Source organism: Apodemus sylvaticus, chromosome 1, assembly GCF_947179515.1.
Source record: "Apodemus sylvaticus chromosome 1, mApoSyl1.1, whole genome shotgun sequence".
NCBI classification, from domain to species: Eukaryota; Metazoa; Chordata; class Mammalia; order Rodentia; family Muridae; genus Apodemus; species Apodemus sylvaticus.
The window spans coordinates 11,212,719-11,237,745 of NC_067472.1; the positions used below are offsets into that span (position 1 = coordinate 11,212,719).

Consider the following 25,027-nt stretch of genomic DNA (forward strand, 5'->3'; position numbering starts at 1 on the left):
AGAGCAATCGGTCCATGGATCTTAGTGGTCAGCTCACCTTTCCAATCTTCCTCAGCTCAAAATTCTCCATCCTAAGGGATGTTGATGCCCACAGTGAGCATGTCTTTGCACCACAAATAAGGTAAATCGAGTTACTACTCCATGGGTAAGCCTACAGGCAAACTAAATTTAAACTATTTAAACCTTGAGACTTCCTTCCCTAGGGATTCTATATCACATCAACTTGACAATAAACAAAAAAATAAAAGCTAATGATCCCCAGGAGTAAGCCAGAAATTCCCAGAACAATAGATGGAATATATTTACCTTGTCTATAATGCTTTTAAACAGGCCAAACCATGAGCTGTCTTTTGTACACTCACAGCAGCTTCTAAATAAAGGTCAAGCAGCTTTTCGGGTGGTAGTGTCTTCATAGACTTATTCTTTCCATCATGACAATGAACCTTGGCCTCAAAAAGGCTAAAACAGATTGGCATTCTCATAATTTAATTGCACTGACAATGCCTTCATGAAGAATCACTGTTGGGAAGAACCCTAACCACTAAACAACACTGACTATGTGTATGAAGAAATCATGTAGGAAGTAGAGTACCAACATGCTGATAGTATGTGTGTCTGAAACTTAACTACCCAGCTGCGCTGCTCCTAGATTCTTCAACCATGAGGGGGAAAAATGCTTGTCTCTATCCCACTAGTCTGAAGTATCCTGTTAATAGCAATGCATTTATAAAACAGATATTTCCCTCTTTTGAAATACTCTGCACCATTGCTGCATCTGAAAAATGAAATTAGCCCAAGACACAGACATATCTTTGGAAATGCAATCACAGTACATAACTTCCTAAAGAAAGTTTTACTACTCTTCTCTGAGGAAGAAAAGAGAAGAGAATGGAAAATCGGCATAAACATGATTATTCTCGGCAACACGGCCATTAGGCACACTTGATCCTTATTTCCTCTCAAAAAACAACAAAACAAAACAAAACAAAACAACCTGAAATGATCAAATGCCTGTCATGAAATAATTGAGGGAAGAAGAGAAATTTCACATGAACTCGACCTCCTGGCTAGCAGGAGGCTCTTATTCCTGGATGATTTTCTCTTCCCACAGTTCCTGAGGAGCAGCAGAAGGAATTCTCACTCCACTAATCCCCAGATCCCCTCCCACAGAACCCCTGGTGCTTTCCCTAGTCTTTTCATGAAAGCTTTAATAGTCAAATATATTAGCAAGGCCACATGCAGCTGAAGCATCGTTAATCTTCTCCAACACACTCTGGTATTTCTGTCACTTTACCACACTGCATTAATATAAGAAAAACTAAACCACATTTACCAGGACATTGGTGCAACCAGAGGAAGGGACTAAAAATGTAGGTATATTCCAGTGATTGATTGTCAGAACTGATTTATTAGCATGGGCTCATTTTCTTGATTTTCACCTTGACATTTACTCAAACTAAAATCAAGCACACACCTTGAGGGCTTACTAGAAGTGATGTTGTCTTCATCTAACTCAGTGTTACTGGATACAGAGCTCTTTGCTGTCTTGCTCTCCGCTTTCCCACCTGCCCTAATAACTTCTCATGGCATAAAAAGATTTCTCATTGTTAAATGAACATCAATCCTTGTAAAGTTTCCTAAGAGCTAAGAAGGCAAATGCTTCTTTTTTCTGTCACCATGGTTTCTTTAGAGGGCAGCTAACATTTTTAAATGATGTAGCCATTTGGCAGTTATAGATCTTTGGAGATTTAAAAGATAATTTATTCTGGGCCTTTAAGGTTCATGGAAATGTGTTCTGATTTCATATGAAACAGAGGGCTATTGATATTCCTGGAAATTTTTAGGTAGCTCAAATATTACCAAATTATTAAATCGATTTCTATGTGACATTAATGAAAATGCCCCCTGAAGTTGTACAATGTTCTTTAAAATACCATGTTTGGGTTTTGTGAACTAGATGATACAATTGTAACCATTAATTGATATTACATTTTACCTGGTGAGTTTTATAAAATAAGAGCTGTTTCATCAGCAAAATGAGATTATATTTTCACATGTAAATAACGCACAGAATACATATATTAGGAAACCAGTTATACCACGATTACTCTTACTGGCTTTAGCATCTGCTCCTTTAGAGCTAGCGTGTGGGGATGTAATTCTGTCATTGCAAATACTAACATTCGATCAAATATTTTTATATCTGTTTCTCTTGTTTCTTACCTATTTTTATGGGAAGATATAAAATTATTCAAGAGAGGAGAAGTGTTTAAAAGACAAGAGGAAAAGAGACTTTGACCATTGTGGGAATGCTGACATGAATGAAGATTTATTTATTTATGTTGAAGGTCCCATTTCCTTTCTTCAGGAATACCTTGACTTGGATGAATACCATGTAATATCCACTACCGTGTTATTGAGTGTCTCCATAACCTTGTGCCTTTCTTGTGTCCTCCATATCCCTCTAGAAAGTATTCCTTCCTCCTTTTCCTCCCCATCCTTTCACTTTCTTCTTCTTTCTTTCCTTCTTGCTCTTTTATATAAATCAACTGGTTTTTTCTTTTAACAGAATACACAGTTCTAAATCACCATTCATTATGAGGTGATCCTTTGAATGCTCACATATTTAAAAGCAGTGTATGCTTCAGGCTGCATTACTACTGACAAATAGTGTAACCCTGAGTGAGGTACTTCATTGCTCTGACCCTCATCTCCTTGTTGTCAAATGGATAGAATGAGCTCTCTCAGAAGTAGTATTATTTTTAGTACAGTTGACTGGAATAGTGATTTTTCAATTGTAACAAGGTGTTCCACAAAAAGTACATGCTCAGGACTTTGTTTATTGTCACTGTCCTCATAAAGGTAATACAGACCCAAAATTATTCAATAAGCTATACCTTTACAGCACTACAAGACACATGGCAGAGAAAAGTTTCAAAATAATAAGACTCTGGACTGGACCCATGACACTTACTGTAATGTATATGACAGAGTTCCCAATTTTTTTCAGAGAATCAATATCCTTTCCTAAAATCATTCTCTTTTTCTCTCTTAGTGAGTAGAGCATACATTGAAGATAATTTTGTCCAGAATCAGACTTAGATATTGGACTCTTCTTGAAGTTTAGAGCCGGTGCATGCATACACATCCCTGCTCATTACCCTGCCTGTCTTTTGGCACACATCCCCTTAATAGAGGCCCAGCTGAATCCCCAGCAGTGGAAACAGAGCCTCACAGTGACATGCTATTCTGGAAATAGGATTTTCTAAGGTGCCTTGAAGGAGAGTTGTCTCATGGGACCTAAACTAGTATATCCTGTAATTTTCCTTGAAGTTTCTTCTGCAGTGTGTAGCCCATATCTTGTCATCTGTGGTGAACTCACTTATCTATTGAGTATGCTGTAAGGCTTCACAAAGGAGGGCTTATAGAAGCAATTTTCATCATTTTTCCATGCAGTGATAATGGGAACAGCCTTTTAATAAGCAATGAAGATGCACAAGGAGGACTAAACTTATGTGCTGCTTGAAAATTCCTTTTCTTTCTAAGTTTCAAATTCCATCAAAAAGAGGGAAAAAGCACAGAAAAAACTTCAGAATACAAAGCCAAAAATTTCAAGCAGTTTCTCAGGTTGTAAGTAGATGGCCTCTTGCAAACTGCTGTCTTTATCTCTTAGCATTGAATCACACTGTTCTGGGTTAACAAATGAAGATGGCGCATTATGCAAGCTTCACTGAGCTGAGAGAATACAATGTAGGACAAGTAGTTGTGTTGCCCACAGTTTCCATAGACTTTCTTCTCTCAGATTATATGCTGTTGAAATTTCCTTCCTTTAATCACCTTCCGCCCCTTCGTTCACTATTATTTCTGCCTCAATGTCTTTTCTTCCCTTGGATATTTTGGGGTCTGTTGTAATGCTCAGTAATGTTGTCCTACAAAGAGCTGTCAATTGATAAACACTACTGCCCTCAGCGTTGGGAAAGGATGGTGTTTATTCCACATTGGGAATAGGCAGTTTTTTTCCACCCACATTGGTCAGCAAATTACTTCCTTGCTCTGATTACATTTTGCTTAATTTGTTTTTAATTTCCAGGCCAGAAGCTTGCAACTGGACTCTTGTTTTGTTTGTAGAGAAAAATATTTGTGCTTGAACAAAACAGAGCAACTATTGGCTGTCTTTACCTCTTTGTCATTTTCTGGGTCATTATGAAATTCATTTGTTATGCACCTGTGATGTAGCCATTTGAACCTGAGCTATGTCTTGAGGAAAGTAAGAATGACATTTTCCAGAAGCTCAGAATTGCCACTGCTTCAGTCTAGCCTGTGAGTGACATGCAATGGACAAAGGAACAAACAAGTCATGAATAATACGTAATATGGATAACATAAAAAAAAACTCTTTTTACATTAAGATCAAAGAAATGATGGAAAATATATGCTCAGATATGGTAATATTCCCATGAGCTCTGTTTTATCTAAGCAGGTGGGTGGTCAAGTTCCAAAGCAATACATCTAGGGGAAGAATTGTAAAACTAAATACACACTAGTATCATTTCTCTGGCAACAAGGACCACAGTAAATACCTAGAAAGATCAGAAATTTGCCTGACAAGGTTTGAAAATTTTGCCATGAATCCATATGGTGAATCTAGGGCAAGTTTAATTTTTTGCCCCTTTCATATTTGTATGTATGGGTATATAGACAGGCACATGGCACTGCACACATACAATGTTTGGAAAACATCTTTAGGAATCAATTGTCTCCTTCCATGCAAGGATCAAACTCATGCACTCAGGCTTAATAGAAAGCATTGTTTACCCAATGAGCAATCTTGCTGGGCCACCTTCAATTTCTGACTACGCTAAGCTGTCAGAAGGAATACTACCAAGAGAAGAGAGAAGTGATGCATTTGAAATCTATAAATTGTATTTCATGTTCATTTTTCACCTCTAGGAAAAGCAAATAAAGTTTCTTCCTCCTTCTGAAGCGGATGATGAATGATTGCTTAGAGCTGGACTGCAGAAGCCCGTGCTGCAGTTATTGACTTCCTATGGCAAACAATTCATCCACAGATGCAGTCAGTGCCATGTCTGCGTGCCCCACAAGGCATAGGTAAATGGGTGCTAATCACCCCAGTCCCTCTGAACAGAGAGTAATTACTCCTGTTCAAAGCAATCTCTTCCCCTTGATTTTACCCTGCTCCTGTCCAAGCAGAGCAGCAGAGAATGTGGGAAGACTGATCTTTCAGTGCTGCAGGGGACTCGGGTGCTATGTCCAGTGGAAGGCATATGCTAATGGATTCGTTCATTCACATTTCGATTCATCAATTTGTCACAAAGGTGCACTGGTCTACTGTGGAATAAGCTTTCTTTCAAGCTGAAACCATTCCCCTGAGAGCTACTGTTGAAGAGTATGAAAAGACAGGATTTATACCTTCTACAAACTTCTCTTGAAAACCTGCTATTTATTTCATTACCCAGAATGAAGAAGATTCAACATGGCAATGCACCACTCATTCAAAAACACTTGAGGAGCTAGAAGAGGGTGGAGAGCCATCTTGACCTGGTTACAAACAAGGGGAAGATGGCTGACTGGATACATGCGTGGATGCACAGGGATAAGGATCTAAGTTCAGATCCCTAACCCTCACCTGAAAGCTGGATTAAGCGATGTATACCAGCAGTCCCAGCATGGGATGGTGATGGTTTGGGGATCCCAGGGGCTTGCAGGCCAGCCTGGCTGACTGAATTGATCAGCTCCAGGTTCAGTGTAAGAGGCTGCCTCAGAAAACAAAGTAGACAATAACAAATACACTCAGCATTGTTCTCTGGCCTCTAATCATGCAAGCCTCCGTCTCTGTGTGTGTGTGTGGGGGGGGGTGTTCACATGCTCACATAAATGATAGACGATAGGTAAATATATCTGAATAGACAAATTAGCAGATAATAGATAAATGATAATATAAATAAATAAAAATTAAAAGTGTAATCTAGCATTTTGAAAAATTGCTCATTAGTTTGAGTTTAACCATTTTGAAAATATTGCCCTCTGGTATACTTTCCTGAGAAGACACAACTCATTTTCAGATCAGCAGCACTACCTGTGTCCAAAGACTGAATTATATTTGTTATGTCTTTCTCCATGTATGTTAAAACTTTTCAGTGTGGATCATGCTAAATCATTTAATTACTTACTAACTTACTCTTTGTAATTGACAAAATTGGAAGACAAACCTCGGTTCATTTGAGGCAAAATCATGAAAGACTTTAAAATTGAAATAACAAGGTTTCCTTAATCACCCAGCAACTCATTAAGGATGCACTGCATTCTGTCACTACACTAACCACAGCCTAATTAATTTGAAGGTTATAATTAAGAAATTAAAATACATTGTACATGTCTTTGTGTATCCAAGATTGTGTACTTAACTTTTATGTTTGCAATCCCCTCATAAAACTACATATGTTCTAATTTTGAATATAAATATGAATACAAATCAGACAATGATATAGCACATAGCTATGAATAAAATAATCCAAGGAACCAATATATACATAATGAAGGTGTTAGGACAACAAAAATATGGGTAAACAAAGATAGGTCCATACTGCCCTGACCTCCTTTTGAGGAGATTTGGGAAGAAACTAGGTTGTGTGGTCCAGACTTTTTAGGCTTACAAGAAGATTACCTGCCCTTCCAACATTTTATGCATGAAAATGACCAAGTATAAAGTCTCAGTCGAACACTACATAAAGCAGATGGGGTTTTGATCTCCCTGCTTTTGGTTTTGCAGGGGCAAAAACAAGAACCCCAGTCCCTAGTAGTTTTATTTCTATGATAACAAACCTCATTGTCTTAAAAATTCCTTGAAATGTTTCAGCCTCTTTCTAATGTTACAGGGGGATACAACATAATTCCATACAGCCTAATGAGTTTAGAGTATGCATGTGTATTAAACTAGTTGCAGAAAACAATAACCAAAAAAATCACTTTGATTTGGGGGTATTTTGAAGTCTTAATTTGAAATCTTTTTATTTCTATGAAATACAAAAGAAGATGTATTTTGGTTAACCAGGGCCTAGGAAATCAAAATGTAGGAAAATTTCCTTTGGCTTGAGGCAGGGAGGCCTGTAAAGCTGGCCTCTTGTAATATCATGAAGATTACTTTTTGGCAGGAGGCGAGATTGTTGTACTTTATTGTTAATTATGCTTAGGAATACAAGGCAGTATGATCATTTGATGGTATGTTTGTGTTTTGAAATACAACAGTCTTTTTTATGTCCCAATAAATATGAAATCACCTGGAAATACTTCTGTCCATTTAGGTTAGGAGCCACCAAAATGTCCTTGTTTAGAGCACGCACTAGATTTTAATGAAGGCATGTGAGTTGGTACTTAGCAGATTCCCTTGATGGCCCCAGGTCAGTCATCAAATGGAGGAAGCTGCTTGTTTGCTCAATATGTGGTAGACAAACTCATAACTTTTGTTGGTGTTTATGGACAGTAGGTAGTGTTTCCTGCTATGTGAGAGACAATCAGAGTGCAGTTTTGCATATGATGCCCGTCTTTCTTTCTTGTCTGGCATGTAGCTGACAAGCACAGCATTCCTCTCAACCACTTTGTCTTTTGCCAGAGCAAGTTAGAAAAATGACAAAGAACCTCAAGTTCATCTCAAATAACAAAAAGAGACTCCAACAGTGTGTGTGTGTGTGTGTGTGTGTGTGTGTTACTCACTCTTTAAGGCATTTGTGATGGCATCACATCCCTTTTAAAGGTGACACAAACTATTATGAGGATCCAAAATGATGACTCCATATTGAAAGGGACCATGTTCCCCTAGTATTCTGCCATTTTATATCAAGACTCTAGTATCCCCCCTCTCTTTCTCTTTCCCACCCTCCCTTTTCTTCTTTTTCTCCTCCTTCTCCCTACTCTCCCTTGTTCTTTTCCTTCCTGTCTAACTGCTAAATCCAGGCAGCAGTGATCTCTCATCATCTACCCACACATTGCACACATCTTTCATACTGAACCAAACTCAGAGAGTACCAATTAATAAGCCAATAGCGAAGAAGTCAACAGGCAGCATTAAGGCAGGCTCTCTGCAAATGTTAGGCACACACTTTGGTGGAGCCAAGGAGACCTACAGAGACTAGGGAATGAGATACTTCATCACATATTCCTAGAGGCAGAAAATGAGAGAAAACAAGCAGTTCTCAAGGCAGCTCATTCATCTTGCTTCGATTGTGGTTATTCAGAATGCTCAGGCCAAGGGTAGGCATCCCAACGAGATTGCAGAACAAGCACGCGAAGCTATGAGCTGCCACAGATTTATAGCCCATGGGTGAAAGATGAAGAAGTACATACAGCCACGCTGTCTATGAAGGAGCTTACATTCATATCTTTGGAAACTGCTGTAAATGTGTTTTTCAGTCCACACTTCTGCTTTTAAATATACCTTCCTTCCTTCCTTCCTTCTTTCCTTCCTTCCTTCCTTCCTTCCTTCCTTCCTTCCTTCCTTTTTTCCTTCCTTCCTTCTGTCCTTCCTTCCATCCTTCTGTCCTTCCTTCCTTCCCTTTTACTTCTCTCCCTCTCTCCCTCCTCTGTCCTTTGGTTTCACTCATTCATTTATTCATTCATTCTTTTTGCAGACATTTGTTGAGTGTATAATATATGCTTAGTTTAGTCTATCTTCTAGTAATACACCCACGAGCAAAAGATATACCCTAACTCTCATAAATTTTACTTGTAATAAAAGGGACATAGAAAGGATGAAAATAAGCGAATACATAATAGAGTGGGCTAGAAAGTGAAAAAAATGGTCATGAGGTTATAGGATCTATGCATTAAGACTCAAGAAAAATTTCCCGGGCCCCAAACTTATAGAATCGAGCTAACTTATAGAATCGAGCTAACTTATAGAATCGAGCTAAAGGCAGACTGACAGTGTATGGCTCATGTGAGACAGGAGTGTGGGGCAAGAATGGAAAGAATTGGGACCCATGCTCATAAATCCTTCTTTCCTACACAGAAACAGTTCTTTTATTCTCCTGAGATGGATTGTGACCAGGATATATCATGAGAAAGGGCTAGGATTAAGAGGATAGTAGGAAATTATTCAGATTAACAAAATAATGTTGTAACTGGGGAGATGGGGCAGCAGGTAAAGGTGCTTACTGCTAATCCTGCTAGCCTGAGTTCAATGCTCAGACCCATGTGGTAGAATAAAAGAGCCCAAACCTGCATTAAATTCTCCTTTAATCTTCACCTAAGTGCTATAGCACATGCATGGGTGCATATATGCAAATAAAAGAAATACAATAAATAAATATATTAATATAACTTTTCATTTAAAAAAAGAATAAATTTATAAAAAATACTGTTTCTCCTAAGAATCCTATAAAGGGGAAGAGAATAGCATATTTTTATTTTTATCTCCTTTCTCTGATGAGTTCTTCCTTGTTCTTCAAATGATACAAATGGCTTTGTGTCAGTTGTCTGGGTAGGAGGGTCAGCACTGCAGCATGCAGATGCTTTTCCGGCTGAGCACTTGTCCAACAGCCTTTTGTGCTTCTTCTGTCAATGTGATAGCTGCATTGTACTGAGTGAGCTTCGTTTCCTGTTGCTTTTCTGCAGATCATGTTACTCACAGACCCGGAGATTGAGAGCAGTTTGTTGATCAGCTCAGATGAAGGGGCAACCTATCAAAAGTACCGGCTCAACTTTTACATCCAGAGTTTGCTTTTCCATCCAAAGCAAGAAGACTGGATCCTGGCATACAGTCAAGACCAAAAGGTGAGCACACTTACCATGCTTCACACGGTGGGGCGTGGCTGCCAGGGCAAAGCTCACTGGTTACTTATCTGGAATATTCATCTCAATGATTTTGTTTTCTTTTTATGTAGTAGCCTGAGTGCCAATGAGAACATCATAGGCTTGTTTAAACTATGTAAAAATGTGAGAAAACATACAAAAGAAAGTGGAGATATTAGCTTAGATGAAATAGAGACATAGTATGTAGCATGGACACCAGGTCAGCCAGTTTTTCATTAAATACTGTTACACTTGAGATATGACAATATTTGTTTTAGTTCATAGCACTGAAAGTTCTAGTTCATGCCTGTGTGGCCTTCGCTTTGTGCCTCTAGAGAGTCAGCACATCATAGTGGGTCACAGGCAAAACTCTGCTACTCAGTATCAGCTAGAGCACAAATGTTAGAATCAGGCTGTCCCAGAATACCACAGAATTTTCCAGAACTAAGCAACATAAGGGCATCTTGGTGAACCCCACCTCCTACAGTCAGTCCCACAGGACATCTCGGTGAACTTCACATCCTAAAGTTCCACGGCACCCAGAGAGACATCTTTTAGCTCATGTAACTTGATCAATTTTTAACATCTATTACAGATGCTGAAAGATTTAGAAGGCAGTGACTTCCACGGAAACTTAGTGTTTTATGAGTGTAGATAGATGATCGTTTTTCTTCATTTAGGACCTATTGCTTTTCCCAGACACTCAAGGAGAGCAATTTTACTAAAGTTTACAAATACTAGGGGGTGACTTTTAAATTTTGAGAAATGTTCAGATGTCAATATCATCTTAAGACTTTTTCTTACAGATTTTCCTCACTTAGTGGCAAAATAAAAGAAGTCCATTGCTTCAAAAGTATTACATGCAGGTGCCCTATACATTCAGGTTCATCTCTGTGTGTTTGCCCCATAAATGTTCCACTACAGGTCATATGTTCTCTACTAGTACATGCATGATGTAGGTACTACATAAGTTCATTGTCTTTTCCTTTGTGGAATGCATACAGCGGCATAGAGAATAAGTTTAGTTGTGGCAAAGATAGAAAAAGATACTACATGTATTTAAACATGAGAGAAACTTAAACAGTATAAGTTCAAGGGAAAGCAGGTGAGATACTGGCATGCCCTTTATGAAATCCATCATTCAACAAAGATGTTCTCATAATCTTCCAAAGAGGGACATGGTTCAGACATGACATCTGTTTAAAGAAATGTCAGACTCCCATGATTGGAGGAAATACTAAATCTTTTGGCTAAATTCCCAACTTCACACAAGCTTCAGTCACCTAGGAAGAAAGAAACTCAGTTGAGGGATTGTCCGGGTTGTATTGGCCTGTGTCTGTATCTGTGTCTGTAGGAGATTGTCATGATTGTTAACTGATGTGGGGGGAGGGGCATCCCACCATGGACAGTGGCATCCCTGGGCACTGTAGATCTGATCTCTGTAAGAAAGCTAGCCGAGCATGAGCCAGGGAATGAGCCAAAAGGTAAGCTTGCAGGCTGCGTCGCTCTATGGCTCTTGTCTTTCCTTTCTTTAGTGATGGACTGTGACCTGGAAATGTAAGCCAAATAAATCCATTCTTCTTCAAGTCAGAAACACTAAAACCCAGGGGGTTGGGGTGGGGTGGGGGACTTTGTCTAGGCTGCTCTCAATGTGTGGGATTCTCTAGGAAGGCAAAGGAAGACTGTAAACAATTTCCCCAAGTCTCTAGTGACAGTGGCATTTTGAAGCAAGCAAATTAACATCATAGGATTGGAGTTTTATGCATGCTGCTCTTACTGCCAAGTAAAATGCACATTAAGCCTAAAAATAGGAAAGGTTTGCCATTAGTAGTGCTTATTTTTCCCCCTCTTGAGCTGTCTGGCTAGCCTTTAGCAAAATGTACAATTTTGCTCTTGGGGTCTAGCTTCAGTGGTTTGACACAATTAACAGGTGAAGACCAAGCTGGGTTATCTGTCATTTGATCCCATGTTTTTGTATTTTACTCAGTTGTATGTTAATTTTCCCTCCTGATACAAGAGGTAAAGGGCAGATTCACTTGGCTAAGTGCAAACAATTATGCCCTGGAATTTAACCCTTGAAATCCCAGTACTTCCAGTGTTCTATGTTCACTTGGCAAAGTAAATATCCCTGGAAGACTAAGGACAATCAGTCTGAAGAAGTTTCCACTCAGCCTTTTATAATGAGCAGTATTTCACCTTAAATCTGTTTTGAGTGACTAGCTATTTTTTTCAAGGTTCACTTTCCATGTCTTTGAAAACAATATTACACTATCGAATGCATTAAGTGAGACTTAATGGGCCATCCTAGTAGGAATATGGAAGACATTGGTGCTGAGGGTTATTTGAACTCTGGAGATTGTTGTCATGATGTTTTGGGAAAAATGTAGATGCTTGGTACCCTTATCTGAAGAGTCTGCCCAAGGCTAAGATAAAGAGATTTTGATTAATTTTGTTGAAAAGGGAAGAGTCAGAAAAGCCAAGCATAGACTTTGTCCTCTAGTTTTCTTTCATGAAGAGTATTTTGATCAAGCATAGCAAGCTTAGAGAAGAAAAATACAAAATGGATAGTTCCAGTAATTAATGGACACCAGGAAGTGGAGCTAAATCCTGTGTTCACCAGATAAACAGATTAAGTGACTTTAAAGCCAGATCCCACCTAGCTAAGCTTATTGTTTATGTATTTATCATGTAACAAGGAATAATTATACTATGTTAGGTATTATTATTACTTATTGTTTTCATTTGTACTTTTAATCTTGAATAAATTAAAACCCAGAAACACAGGCATTTGATCCAGATCTTGAGGAACAGTAGCCCTGAAAAGCTTAAATTCTAGCATGGTAGTATACCCCTTTAATCCCAGGAGACAGAGGCAAGCAGATCTCTGAGTTCAAGGACAGCCTGGTACAGAGCAAGTTCCAAGTACAGAAAAGCTTAGGTCTAAGAGTGGTGATACATGCCTTTAATCCCAGCATTCAGGAGACAGAGCCATGAAGGACTCTTGAGTTCAAGGTCTGCTTATAGAGCAAGCTTCAGAACAGCTAAGCCTAGGCATTGAAGAAGTTGGAAAACAGAAAGTTGGTGATAACATAATAGAAGAAGGGGGGCCTTGTTCGTGCTCCAGCAAGCAACAGAACTTGACAACTTTGGTGATACATCTCTGGCTTTAGAGTCAAGAATAGAAGGGACTATTGGAACAATTCATGCTGGTTAGCTGGAGCTAAGAAATTAGCAATTATTAAGAAGAGACCAGCCTCACCAAGGTGAAATTTTCTGGGAAGTGTTTTCTGAGAGCACAGAGAAGCTGTGTCCCAGAGATAACCATAGTTATACCTCCAGTAACAGCCAGACTTGGTAACGTGTAAGAATCATCCTGGTGGTACTGGTTTTGAAAGCATGAAGGGATCATGGAGAGCAACTGAGACTTGGCACTGTGAGAGGCCAAGGAAGGCTATTGGTGAAGGTGCAGCTTCAGTTGCAGTTGATGGTGCAGGACCAAAGGGGTCATGCAAAGAAGTTGAGGCTTGGCACTATGAAGGGACCTGATGAAAGGCTATTGGAAAAGCCTAGTTGCAGCAGAAGACACCAGCAAATTGGAGATGCCAGTACCGAGGGATAATCAACAAGAAGAGCAGCAGTAGTGGAGAAGAGTCAACCTGAGCATCAAGAATAGCAGCAGCAAAGGAGTGGAGTCAGCCTGAGCATAGAGTGCTCCAGAAGGCAGAGGTGGAGAAGTGATGCCAGCTCTTTGGAGGATCCTAGACATTAGCACAAGAAGCTGTAAAGTGGCAGTTGCCTTGGATACCACAAGATGTTAGAGATGCCAGAACTGTGGGATACCAGCTGAAGAAAGCTGCTAACAGGGAGTAGAACCAGTCAAAGAGAATGAATTGTGTTGGAGTAAACAATGATGAAAAAAGTTGAAGATTTGAAGAGAGCTTTGACATCAGACACGGGCATGATGAGTTTGAAGTTTGCCCAGTTGGTTTTTCGTCTTGCTTTGGTCCATTATTCCCTCATTATTAAGTTTTGGAATTGTAATGTATATCCTGTAATGGTGGTGATATGTGCTCTGCTTTGAGTTTGATTTTATAAGGCATTACAGTTAGGTAATTGGATAAATCTCAGAAGAGAAATTTGGACTTTTAACATTTTTGAGACGGGTATAGACTATGATACTTTTAAAGTTGGACTAATTGTGTTTTGCATTATGCTATGGTTAGGTATGGTCCACATGAACTCATGTGTCTGAACAAGTCTCTGGGACCTAGGGAGTGGAATGTGTTAGTTTGAATGTGTTTGGCACAGGTCTGGTACTATTAGGAGCAGTGGCCTTGTTGAAGTAAGTATGGCCTTGTTAGAGTAAGCTTGTCACTGTGAAGGTAGCCTTAGAGGCCATCCTCTTAGCTGCCTGCTGAAGCCAGTCTTTTATTTGCTTTTGGAACAAGATATAGAGCTCTCAGCTCCTCCATTGCCATGCCAGCCTGGACACTGCATGCTTCCCGCCATGATGATAATAGACCAAATGCTTTAAACCTGTAATTGAGTCCCAATTAAGTGTTGTCCTTTATAAGAGTTGCTTGTTCATGGTGTCTCTTTACAGTAGTGGAAACCCTAAGACAGGCGGGGAGTTCACAGATTCAGAGTGGCTGCATACATTATATAAACTTAATATAATAACTTGATAAATAACCACTGTTCAGATGGTAAAGGCTTAGTGACCTTTAGACTCATAGCCTCTTGAGGTTAAAGGAAATTTCTCCAGTAAAACAAAAATATGACAGATTTCTTGGACAGGAACACACACATTTTCCAAAATAATTAAGAATCTCAGAAGTAGTTATATGAAGGTGGAAAAGTAATGTTTACAGGATGGAATTTTTTGGTCAAAATTAGAAGGCTGGTAAAGCTCGATATAATACACACAGATTTGTAGAACCTGATCTTAGGTTTGTGGTTTGGCCTAATGGGCACACATGGTTTTTGTTACCTTCACTTAGAGCCTTTGAAGAGTTGTCAGGGTTGGTGTATTCTCAATCATGGATTACAGGATTAAGCATAAAAATGTAAAAATACATAAGGTAATGTGAAGGTCTGAACTCAAGGTTCATTTTGTGAGCACAGATTTGAAGCATTTCTGTGCTTTCAACGTTTGAAAAATCCTGATCAATCTTTGTTCTAATATGATGCGAAGAATTAAAAATTTGATAATTCAACAAATGTTATCATAGGAAAATTGAGTTGATTTTTTTTTGTGTAGATGTTGAATGAACAGAAAGATATCTGTGTGAAACTTGGTGGGATTCTAACTTTTGATAATTTATTGTGAAGTGAATATGTGAACAGAATTAGTCCTTCTACTTCTATCTCTGGTTTCTCAAGAGAGAAACAAGGATAAATCATTTATGTGGTAGAACTGGACAATCAGCTCATGTATGTAGAGAACCGAAAAGACCTCAGTGTCTCAAGATTTACATCAAGGTGTCAGAAGCAATATCTGGACTTACATCAAGGCATGGAAAGCATTATCAGAGAAGCCAATGGTACTCTGTGGAATTAAGTAGAGAGGGCCTGGGGACCACCAGATGGAGTCAGTGATATTAGTATCAGTATCTCGCAATCATTTACAGACCATGAGATTTGAGAACTGATAAGACACAGCTCTAGACACCAAGGAGAGCTCAGTGTTTTGGCATTGGCTAGTCAGCCTCTGAGATTTTTTTTTTTTTTTTAGGAAAGAGGAATATTTGTTCCTGCACATAAGTATTGTTCATCAGTTTTTCTCTGTGACAGCTGCTAGTGCTGCTGTTGCCAAGCTCTTGGCTAAGATCTTAGCCCCAGAGCAAGCTTCCCATCTGCTGGATACAGTTTCATGTCAAACTCAGGCAAACATAAAGGAACTGACTCTTATAAAACACTGTGGTGAGCTGCTGGCATCTATACAACTTACCTATGAGCAACCTCCTCACTTCTCCTCTTCCCTGTCTTCCCATACTCTTTGTACTTTGTGGCATACTTTATTTCATCTAAACATAAAGAATTTTTGTTTTTATCATTTCTCCAACATTGTTTTTTTCTTTCTGTACTTCAAGGAATAGGACATTTAAGGCCCTGAATTATTGGCCTAGAAGAGAGCTCATAAGGTCTGAGATGCCTCTTTATGTGTGATGCTATGCACACACACCTTGTGGAGGCTTTTCGACATGGCCATTTGGAAGCCACTCAAAGACTTTTGTTGACTACATTTTTCTTTATGGACCACAGTAAATATTTACTGGCCACAAGTTCTATGGAAATTTTAAACATACACCAATAACTGATATTTAATCTTGAAGAATTTTTTTATTCCCAGTGCCCTCCTTACACCTAAGAGCAATATAGTGTTTTGTGGTGTGGGATTATTATTATCTCCTGATAATATTCAGTATCTTGAGAATTATGTAGTACTCTCAAAATTAAACAAACTGAAGGAAAAGATAACGAATATGAATGGTAATTTATATGTTTTCCCTATACAAGTATGAAGGACCAGAAGTCTCAACATCTGCCATTTACAAGCTATAACACCAAGAAAGTCAGCAATATGATTTTATCTCAATCTGAATTGTTGAGAATTGAGTGAGTGTCTTAGGGGGTATCCTTAGTTGCAGCCATGTTCCAGGTATTAATGCTCAATACTAACAGGTTAAGCTGTGATCACCAAGTTAACAGTTGATCCAAAGTAGAAGACACAGGAATGAAAGGAAAGATGTCAGAGGAATTTTGCTTTGGTTAGTTTGTGGGACCAAGTGAGAAACAGATGTTGTATTGTTATTCTTGTCCTACGTTTTAAAAATATACTTTGTGTGTGTGTGTGTGTGTGTGTGGTGTGTTTACACACGAACACACATGCAAACATATGCCATGGAAGGTGTGTGGAGGCCAGATGACAAACAGGGTCAGAGTCCTCTTCCTACCACTTGAGTCTCAACATTGAACTTGGATGATCTGGTTTGTGACAAGCGCTTACCTTTACCTGATGATCCAGGTAGTCCTTTATTTTATTTTCCTTATTTGTAATTACTGCTTTTTTATAGCATAAGCTGTTAAGTACCCATTTCAGACCACTGCAATCTGCATCCTGTAGTCTATAGCAGCTGGCACACAAAAAAGCCTATCACATTTCCTAGAGGGGCTCCAGGACTCTGTGCCTCCTTAACTGTTTCTTTCTGCACTGTAAACAAGAAGCATTTTGTCATTGGTTTCTTCATTTTTGCAAACATGGAAGCCAGGAGAAAGGGCATGCAGCCCCTTACTCCATTCCTTCTTTTCCCCGACTTCCTTTCCTTATTCCAGGAAACCACCCAAGGAAGTCTCGTCAGCAGGCTCTGGCTGCCAGATTACATCTTTATTTTAATTTGGCAATAAACTAGTGTACAAACTGTGCTATAAAACACTGCCTCCAACGGCATCTCTCAGTCTGTCTTAAACACCTCACTAAACATGATGAGTTGGGAAACATTTGAAATGAGAGAAAACAAAGAACAGATGTGACTGCAAGAAAAAAAAAAGAGAGAAAGAGAGGCAGGAACGGAGTCGACAAATGTGCACATACCTCAGCCGTGTAGAGCACGCCAGGTACAGGGTGACTTTCTCTGTGAGAGCTTGTGTTGGAAGAACAGCTTGCTAAAGGGACAATAATCCACGGTAATGTTGTATTACCAGCATGGTGATGCCAAGACGTGGGCTATGGAATAGCTTTTGGTGGGAGGCTCCTGATCTCTCTAGCTGGCTGGCTCAACCTCCTGCCAAAGGTAGTTGCAAAAAAGGGCTGCTTGCCACTGGCCTTTACTCCAATCAATTTCCGGGCTCTCCCTTCTCTATACATGGCCAGAAACACCTAGGTCCTGGGCTCTCTTCTTGCTCAGATGGTCAAGTAGCACAATGGAAGAGAACACGCGGGGGCCCGGGCAGTGTGTGCATGGAGAGCAGGTATTGTTCCACTGAGCTCCAGGCCGTGACCAGCTTCAGTCTCTGCCTTGCTTCAAGGGATGACAGGGCCAATGTCCAGACCTCTTGGCTTATTTGGGAGAAGTTATCAGATTACATTTGTTAACCTAATATATGTTTCAAAAAGTCCAAGTGTTTACAACTAACACAGCAATTTTAAAAATGTGTGCTCTGATGGCCAAAGAAACCTCATCAACTGCCTTGAGTTGTCTCCTAAGCTACTTTCTACTTCTTAACTTTCCTCATTTTTTCTTAAAATTTATTTTAGAGAATGTTCATTTATTGCTCTATGATTTTAAACATTACACTTGGATTGGGGGAGTGGTCACTTGGGAAGAGGAGGGGGCCAGTGGGAGGATTGGGACAAAGGACTAGCACAGAAATGAATAAGGACCAAACTGTTTAGGAATATAGGAAAGTGTCAGAGTGAAACCTATAGCTTTGTCCAAGTAATATGGGCTTCCACAAACAAAAACAGTTACATCCAAATGACTCATCAGTTCTGTGCCCGAAAGACCAAGTCCTTAAGGCCATCACATACTTTGTTTTGTTCTAGAACATTTATAAGTTTCTACTGGGCCATTTGTGATTTTATGATTTTTTAAGTTTAGTATATAGACTACCTACTGTACAAACTGTGCTATAAAACATTGCCTCCAATGGCATCTCTCAGTCTGCCTTAAATACCTCTTCATTACTGCACCTTCAGACAAATGTATCATACCTTGAGGTCAGGGACTCACCCTCCCCATTACCTTCCCCTTCCTTACTCTGCCTGGTTCTCTTTCTTCTCAGTTAGTCCAGTCTTCTGCCCTCTTATGACATGGTGTCCTTATGGAAGAAACCAGCCACTTATATCCCAGCTAATCCCTTCGTTAAGCAAAAAACCAGCACATAGTGTCCCCGAGGTTTGTGTGGTAACAGGACTTGTATCCTCCATCATTGTATCTTTATATTTATATAAGGATGTTTATATCTATCCTTATATGTAGGGCTATGAAAGGCAGCTTGCTTCCTGGTTGAGCTAGAAACCAGGAAGGTTTCTAAGGCTAGAAACCCTGGTAACCCTGAAAGGGACAGCAGGCATTTTGCCTGGTTCCCAGACACTAGGCTCCTGACAGGAGGCTGCAGCCCTCTATAGATTTGTGGCCACCAGTCACATAAGGGAGATTTATCAAGCCCCTCCACAGGTAGAGGATGTGACCAAAAGTCAAGACAGATCTCCATTTTAATGAGGTACCTAAAGGCTTAAAGGACCTAGCCAATTAAGCTTCCCTTCCTAGACACTTCTTCCTGAAAAAGGTATTTAACCACAGGTCCACCCTGAGAAGTAGGGTACAGTTTTACTCATCCACTTTCCACCATGACAATAAATGCCTTAAACCCATGGACTGCCTCTTTTCACCCAGAACAGCCTTGGGGAGCCACAGAGAAGGCCTTCTCCTGTAGAGCCATGTCTAATCTCCAGTACAAGGCCTCTCTTTGCTCTCAGACAGGACCACTAAGCTAAGCCAGTCCCCCTACCCCAACATGCCAAGGACTCCTCCCCAAAGGACCCAGCAGGTGCTCCCCTCTTTTCCCCCTTGGCCCCCACTTTGTTCTTAGCTCTTCCTAAGGCTCCCAGTGGGGCCTAGTTGCCCAAGAGCAGGAGAACCAAATGGCCCCAGCCTCCCTGCAGGGCCGGGGACCTCCAAGCCAACTCCGGTTTCCTCCAGGACCTCAGACTGCTCTCCCCCACTCCCGGAGCAGTGTCCCTCAGCTTATTGCTGGACATGTGCTGGGAAAAGTGCCGACAAAAATCCCATGTTCTGCCTCCCGAGCAGCCAGAGCCCTGTGGTGGAGGAGACATGAGATCCCATTAACTTCACACTTAAATCTGTTCTAGGTCTTTCACTAATTTGCTAAAGACCTCTTCCTCTAAGTTCTGTAAGTGCAAGGAACTTCCTTTGTTCTGTACATTGCTATTGGGTCTCCTACCCAGCTTCCCCTGGTGCAAGTGGGCAATCACCTTCAAACATTTGTTAAACTGCATCTGGCTTATTTCACTCAACATCATAGTTTTCATTTACATCCATTTCTCTGCAAATGTTGCAATTTCTGTATCACTTGCTTGAAGCTATAACAGCAGAAGGCCACATAAGAGCATGTAGGAATCCTGTTTTGTTCCCAACCTCTTGTAAGTGTTGAAGGATCACAGTTCATGAATTTGTGATAATATAGGGAATCCTAATTCTACACATTGGCTGCACTTTTAACTTGTCAGATAGCTTCCCAAGCCAAAATTTGATTTTAGAGGGAGGGAGCCTCCTGTTGGTAACATACCACAAACACTAAACATTAATAGTTTACATTCTATGCATATAAAAAACATGCGTTGATATAAAAGGGGAAAAAATCTACTTGCAACTTATTTGGTAGGCAATGACAGTTTTAGTTACTTCTACCAAAGGCTCTCTTAAGAACTACTTTTATACTTCCCTTCCCTGTCTTCAGGTTTTACTAAGTAGTTGTCTTTTTCTTTCTTTTTTCATGTATTGGTCTATGTAGCTTGAATGCATATTAGTGTGTACATGTATGTGTTCATGTGTGTGTGTTTCACCTCTCTATTTCTATGTGTATGTGTGTTAGGTGTGTGTGTGTGTATGTGTGTGTGTGTGTGTGTGTGTGTGTGTGTGTGTGTGAGACACGTGTATTGGGTGTCTGTGGATGCCTAAAGCATTGCTTTTTCTTTCTCTAACCCATGTTACACTTAATTTGCAATGTCTTTTAAACTCTGTCTATCCTAACTATCCAGCTTGCCCTGAAGTCCATCCCTCTGTGTCTCCCAAGGACTGAGATTATAAGCCCCTGCAAGCATTCCGTGCTTTTTCATCTGTACAGGGGATAGATACAACCTTGGGTACTCATGCTTGTGTCACAGGCTCTTTATTCAGTGAGCTCTGTCCCCAGCCCCAAGCAGTTTTTACATCCTTAAAAAAAAAAATCCCAATTTATCCTGGTATAGGGATAATGCTTATTATGGCCGCTTCAACTACTGGGCCTTCTCTGGGGAGTAACAACTACAAGCTATGAGAATATGTGAGCTTTGAGCATTTTTCACAGCCTTAGTTATCAACACTAATGAGCACCAGAGGAAACAGGGGAGGTGCCAGCTCTCTACTCTCCTAGGCCTTACTACTGGCTGGTGAATGAATGTCTGTAGGCCCACTCAACTTTGTAAGTTCTTCCACTAAGTGGAAGTAATAATGATGGAACCTGCCTTTAGGGATTGGCTGAAGATGCAACGACAATGGAAAAAGTCAGCACTGAATGAGTCAAGGATCAAACATTGCCTGCTTGATACATAGTTTATTATCCGTAGACCTAGGAGAAGGCAAACCCAGGGAGCTGTAGCTGAAATTAGCCTCAGGCAGAGCCTACCTCAGACTAACTTCTTTCCAGTGTGTGAGGCATTGACAGTTTCCTTGGAGGATGCCTCTATAGTCAATCCTTGAAGACAACCATATAACTAGAGTGAATAGACCGCAGATGAACCAGTACACGCTGCTTGGGAAATATTACTGATTATAATAGCATTAAAAGTATTAAAAGTATAAGAGCATTAAGTATTAAAAGTATTGATATTTGCAGTAAATCTATTTCTTTTTTAGTAGAATGGGCAGCCCCTTAATGTCAAGGATGAGGTGAAAATAAAAAACCAGTGGGTCTCAGAACTCAATAACAAGTTTGCCAAGCACACTTACAAGATCAATATACACATAATGCCCTTGCATTTACTGGAGGTGCTGCTTTAAGGAAAAAGGCACTTGGTTATTTCTACACGGTGAGTTGGGTATGGTATACAATGCTGAACTGGCAGGATTTCTACATGCTTGAGATTTCCCAATGGCAGGGCTGATTTCTAATCTCATGAATATGTAAACAATTTAAGTATCCAAGTTAAAAACTGGTGATTAGAGTGGAAACCAGGGAGTTCAGTAAATGTCATCCCTGATCCTTGTTTATAAAACAAATTCTCAAGCTGAAATGCCATCATATGCAAACAAGGATGGCCTGTGTTCAGTGAGGATGCCTTGTTTAACAGGTTGTCCTGTCATTTGCAGTTGCTACCCAGAACAGTTTGATCTATTTGTTCCTGAGGATGTGAAAGAAATTGACCACAGGAAGAAACATAAATGGAAATTTCAAAGCAAGTAATGGAATTAATATTTGAATAGACCCAATCACCCAATCTAGTGGCTACATGAACTACCTAATAGAGGCAATATGTTTGCAACGTTTTAGTCAGCTCTTATCTGTCTATGCAACCCTTACTTGTGTTTAAGAATCTTTAAGACAAAAATTTCATCTCTCTCTCTCTCTCTCTCTCTCTCTCTCTCTCTCTCTCTCTGTGTGTGTGTGTGTGTGTGTGTGTGTGTGTGTGTGTGTGAAGCACCGTCAAATCTCAGTGCATAACTAATGTCTCCAAATCAAAATAACGAATGGCTACACATTGCCCTTTCCTTCCTGGCAGCTCCGGTTCCCCATGTCTAATCCCCAATCCTCAGAGTGTCAATCCCAACCATGGTGGCTTTGACAGATTTCAGTGACTGCTGTGGAATGACCAACGACAGATTTGATAAATCCTGCCACGGGAGAGATTGATGGAGCCAGCAGCATGTGTTATCTCTTCCCTCCGCTCTTCATAAGAAAGTCCTGACAGCTTATCCCTGACACTCTGGTCCTTTCTGTTTGCTGAGATTTGGATCTAGTCCCCATTAGCTCCCACAAGTTGCTTTGTGATTGTTTCTAATTGCCAGACTCCATGTGTAGTTCCAGTTACCATCTCACTTTAATTTGTGTGTTCAGTAATAGTGGGTTTTTAGGTACTGACTAAAGCACAGGAATACCATTCTTAACTTCGCTGCTCGTTTGATTTTCCAGTATCACCCATTCTCCTGAAGCACCCCCTCCCTCAACATCCTCAATACATATAGATTTTATAAATTACTGTTTTTCTCCCACTGAAAAGGCTACCTAACACTCTGAACAAATACGTCTTATGTTGTTTTTAGCAACTTAGAGAATGTAGTCTATTCGTTGAGAAACATCTACTAGGGTAGGATGGTGAAGGAGTTTGGGGTGGCAGTTGTGGGGTCTGTCCCTGGAGATAACCTGTATCACCCAGCTAAGGTTAAGCTACTCCAGGTCTTAGTGACGCTCTGTTAATGGAACTTCTACACTGATGGCTTTGTCTTGCTCTGTGGCTCAGTTCAAGTCCTTCTGGCACCATGAAAAATCAGACTATCATTACTTACCTCTGAAGCCTGTTCCCAGGGATGCACTCCTTTTCTTCCTGTTAAATGTAGTGAAGATAGAAGATTGCTACTTGCAATCCCTCTGGTCTTGCATTAGGAATTTAGTTGTAGCCCTTGAGGTGCCATCTCTTTCTTGCTGAAGAATGAAGGAACAACAACAGGAACTGGAGAACGAAGAGGGTGGTTGGGCGCTTTGTACCAAGGCCACCCCTGGGGAAGTATTAGGATGAGGCAGATAAATAGAATTGGCAGAGTTTTCTGTCAGCTTTCTCAAGAAGTGCAATTTGTAAGCCCCCTGTCTCTGAAACATCAAGGGCATAGTAAAAATTGACAAAGTAATCATGAGTTCCCCAAAAGAGTCCATGGCAGGAAGAATATGACCAGCGTAAGTCCCTTGAGAAGCTCTCTGGGAGAAGCCTAGGAAACAGCTCCCTGACAGTGGAAGTCACTCCAAGAGACATTGTGATGAAGAGCATCTAATCCCATCAGCCAAAGGCTGAAAATGTATTATCATGACTCTTAGCTTCAGTGGGTTTGTCTTTCCACCGCTTTCTATAGAACTGGCCCCCTTCCACCCCTTTCTTGGTGACAAAGAACAGTCCCAAATGTGCAATTGTCTATTCAATTTAAAAGGAAGATAGCCTCATCCAATTTAGGAATATTGGAAGACATTCCAAGATTGTGATAGCTGCAAACATTTGTGTCAATGTTAGAAAGTTGAATTTCCTTTCTGCCAGCTGAGAGCAAATCACTTGATTAAAAATTCGTTGTAAAGCCAACGTAGCTCATTCTTTCTCATGGCCCAACTCTTGGGTCCTCCTGCAGCAATATGCTCTCTCACACTAGCCCACCATCCACCTTACAGATCCTGGGACTTACACAGGATGACACCATACATACTTGACACTTGGCTCCAGATCACAAGAAAGCTGACCCTTGTTACTGCTTCCTTTTACAGTCAAATGCGTTTTTTATCATCACCTTTCCCAAAGTAGACAAAAGCAGATGCACAAACAAGCCAATGTGAGAATTCTTCCCCCTAAGCCTTCAGGGGAAGTGTGGGGGCAGGAAAGGCAAGTGTTGACAGGTCCAGACCAGCTCCCAATCAACTGAGCATGGAGAAAGGATAGGCTTGTGATCATTAAGTTATGTTTGCTAAAGCAGAGAAGTCATCACAGATACTGTCCAGTGATTTTAGACAGGAAAGGTTTTCTGCCTTGCATTGTTAGTTAACCAGACTGCCCCCTTCCTTTCCACTAGACATTTCAGCTCCTTCTACTCTCTCCATATTTTATTTTATTCAGTTAGTAAAATCAAGTCAAAGACTGCATAGGCATTATTTCAGAGTACACAACAAAGGGTTACTAGCTGAACTTTGCCCTCCTAAAAGTAGCAAGTGCTCTTCCTTTCTCTTCCAGATCACCCCCCCCCCCCCTTTTTTTCTTTTTAACTGGAGGGTTGGCATTGTTGGAGAAAGTAGCTTCTGTTTTCTCTCCTGCGACAGACAGATAGTAATGATACTTATTTCAGTGTTCTGACAGTCAAGGAAACCTTGGAGCTGGAGATAGACGGGGAGGGAAATAAATCTTATTTAGGTGCTGGCAACACTGTAAGTTTTATTAAGGGGCACGGACTTCTTCAGGAAACGTCCTGGCATTAGAAGCTGAGCCAGAGTCAGTGCTTGGGATGCTTTGATACTGCTCTGCTCCCTTCCTGGCTCAGAACTTTGCTGTTAGACTTGGCGGGTTTAATTAACATACTAACAGGAATGCCTGAGACTTGTTGTTTTCTTCCTTTCTTGTTATAACACCAGGCTGGACAATTAACTTCCTAGGGAGAAAATGTGTGAAGTTGAATTCACAGTATGTAAGGTAGCTTTTCTCTAGGTTAAACTTGCAAGGACCCACATGGAAATCCTTAGAACTTTCAAATGT

The 25,027-nt window shown here is 40.3% G+C and overlaps 1 protein-coding gene across 4 annotated transcripts in view; it reads left to right on the forward strand.

The window, feature by feature from the left end:
* Sorcs1 (sortilin related VPS10 domain containing receptor 1) overlaps positions 1-25,027 on the forward strand; it is a 534,948-nt gene that overhangs the window by 329,811 nt on the left and 180,110 nt on the right. For all 4 annotated transcript variants that reach the window (XM_052183901.1, XM_052183891.1, XM_052183884.1 and 1 more), the window contains exon 4: positions 9,631-9,789. In XM_052183901.1, coding sequence (XP_052039861.1) covers positions 9,631-9,789 — 159 coding nt within the window. The remainder of the gene's footprint in view (positions 1-9,630; positions 9,790-25,027) is intronic.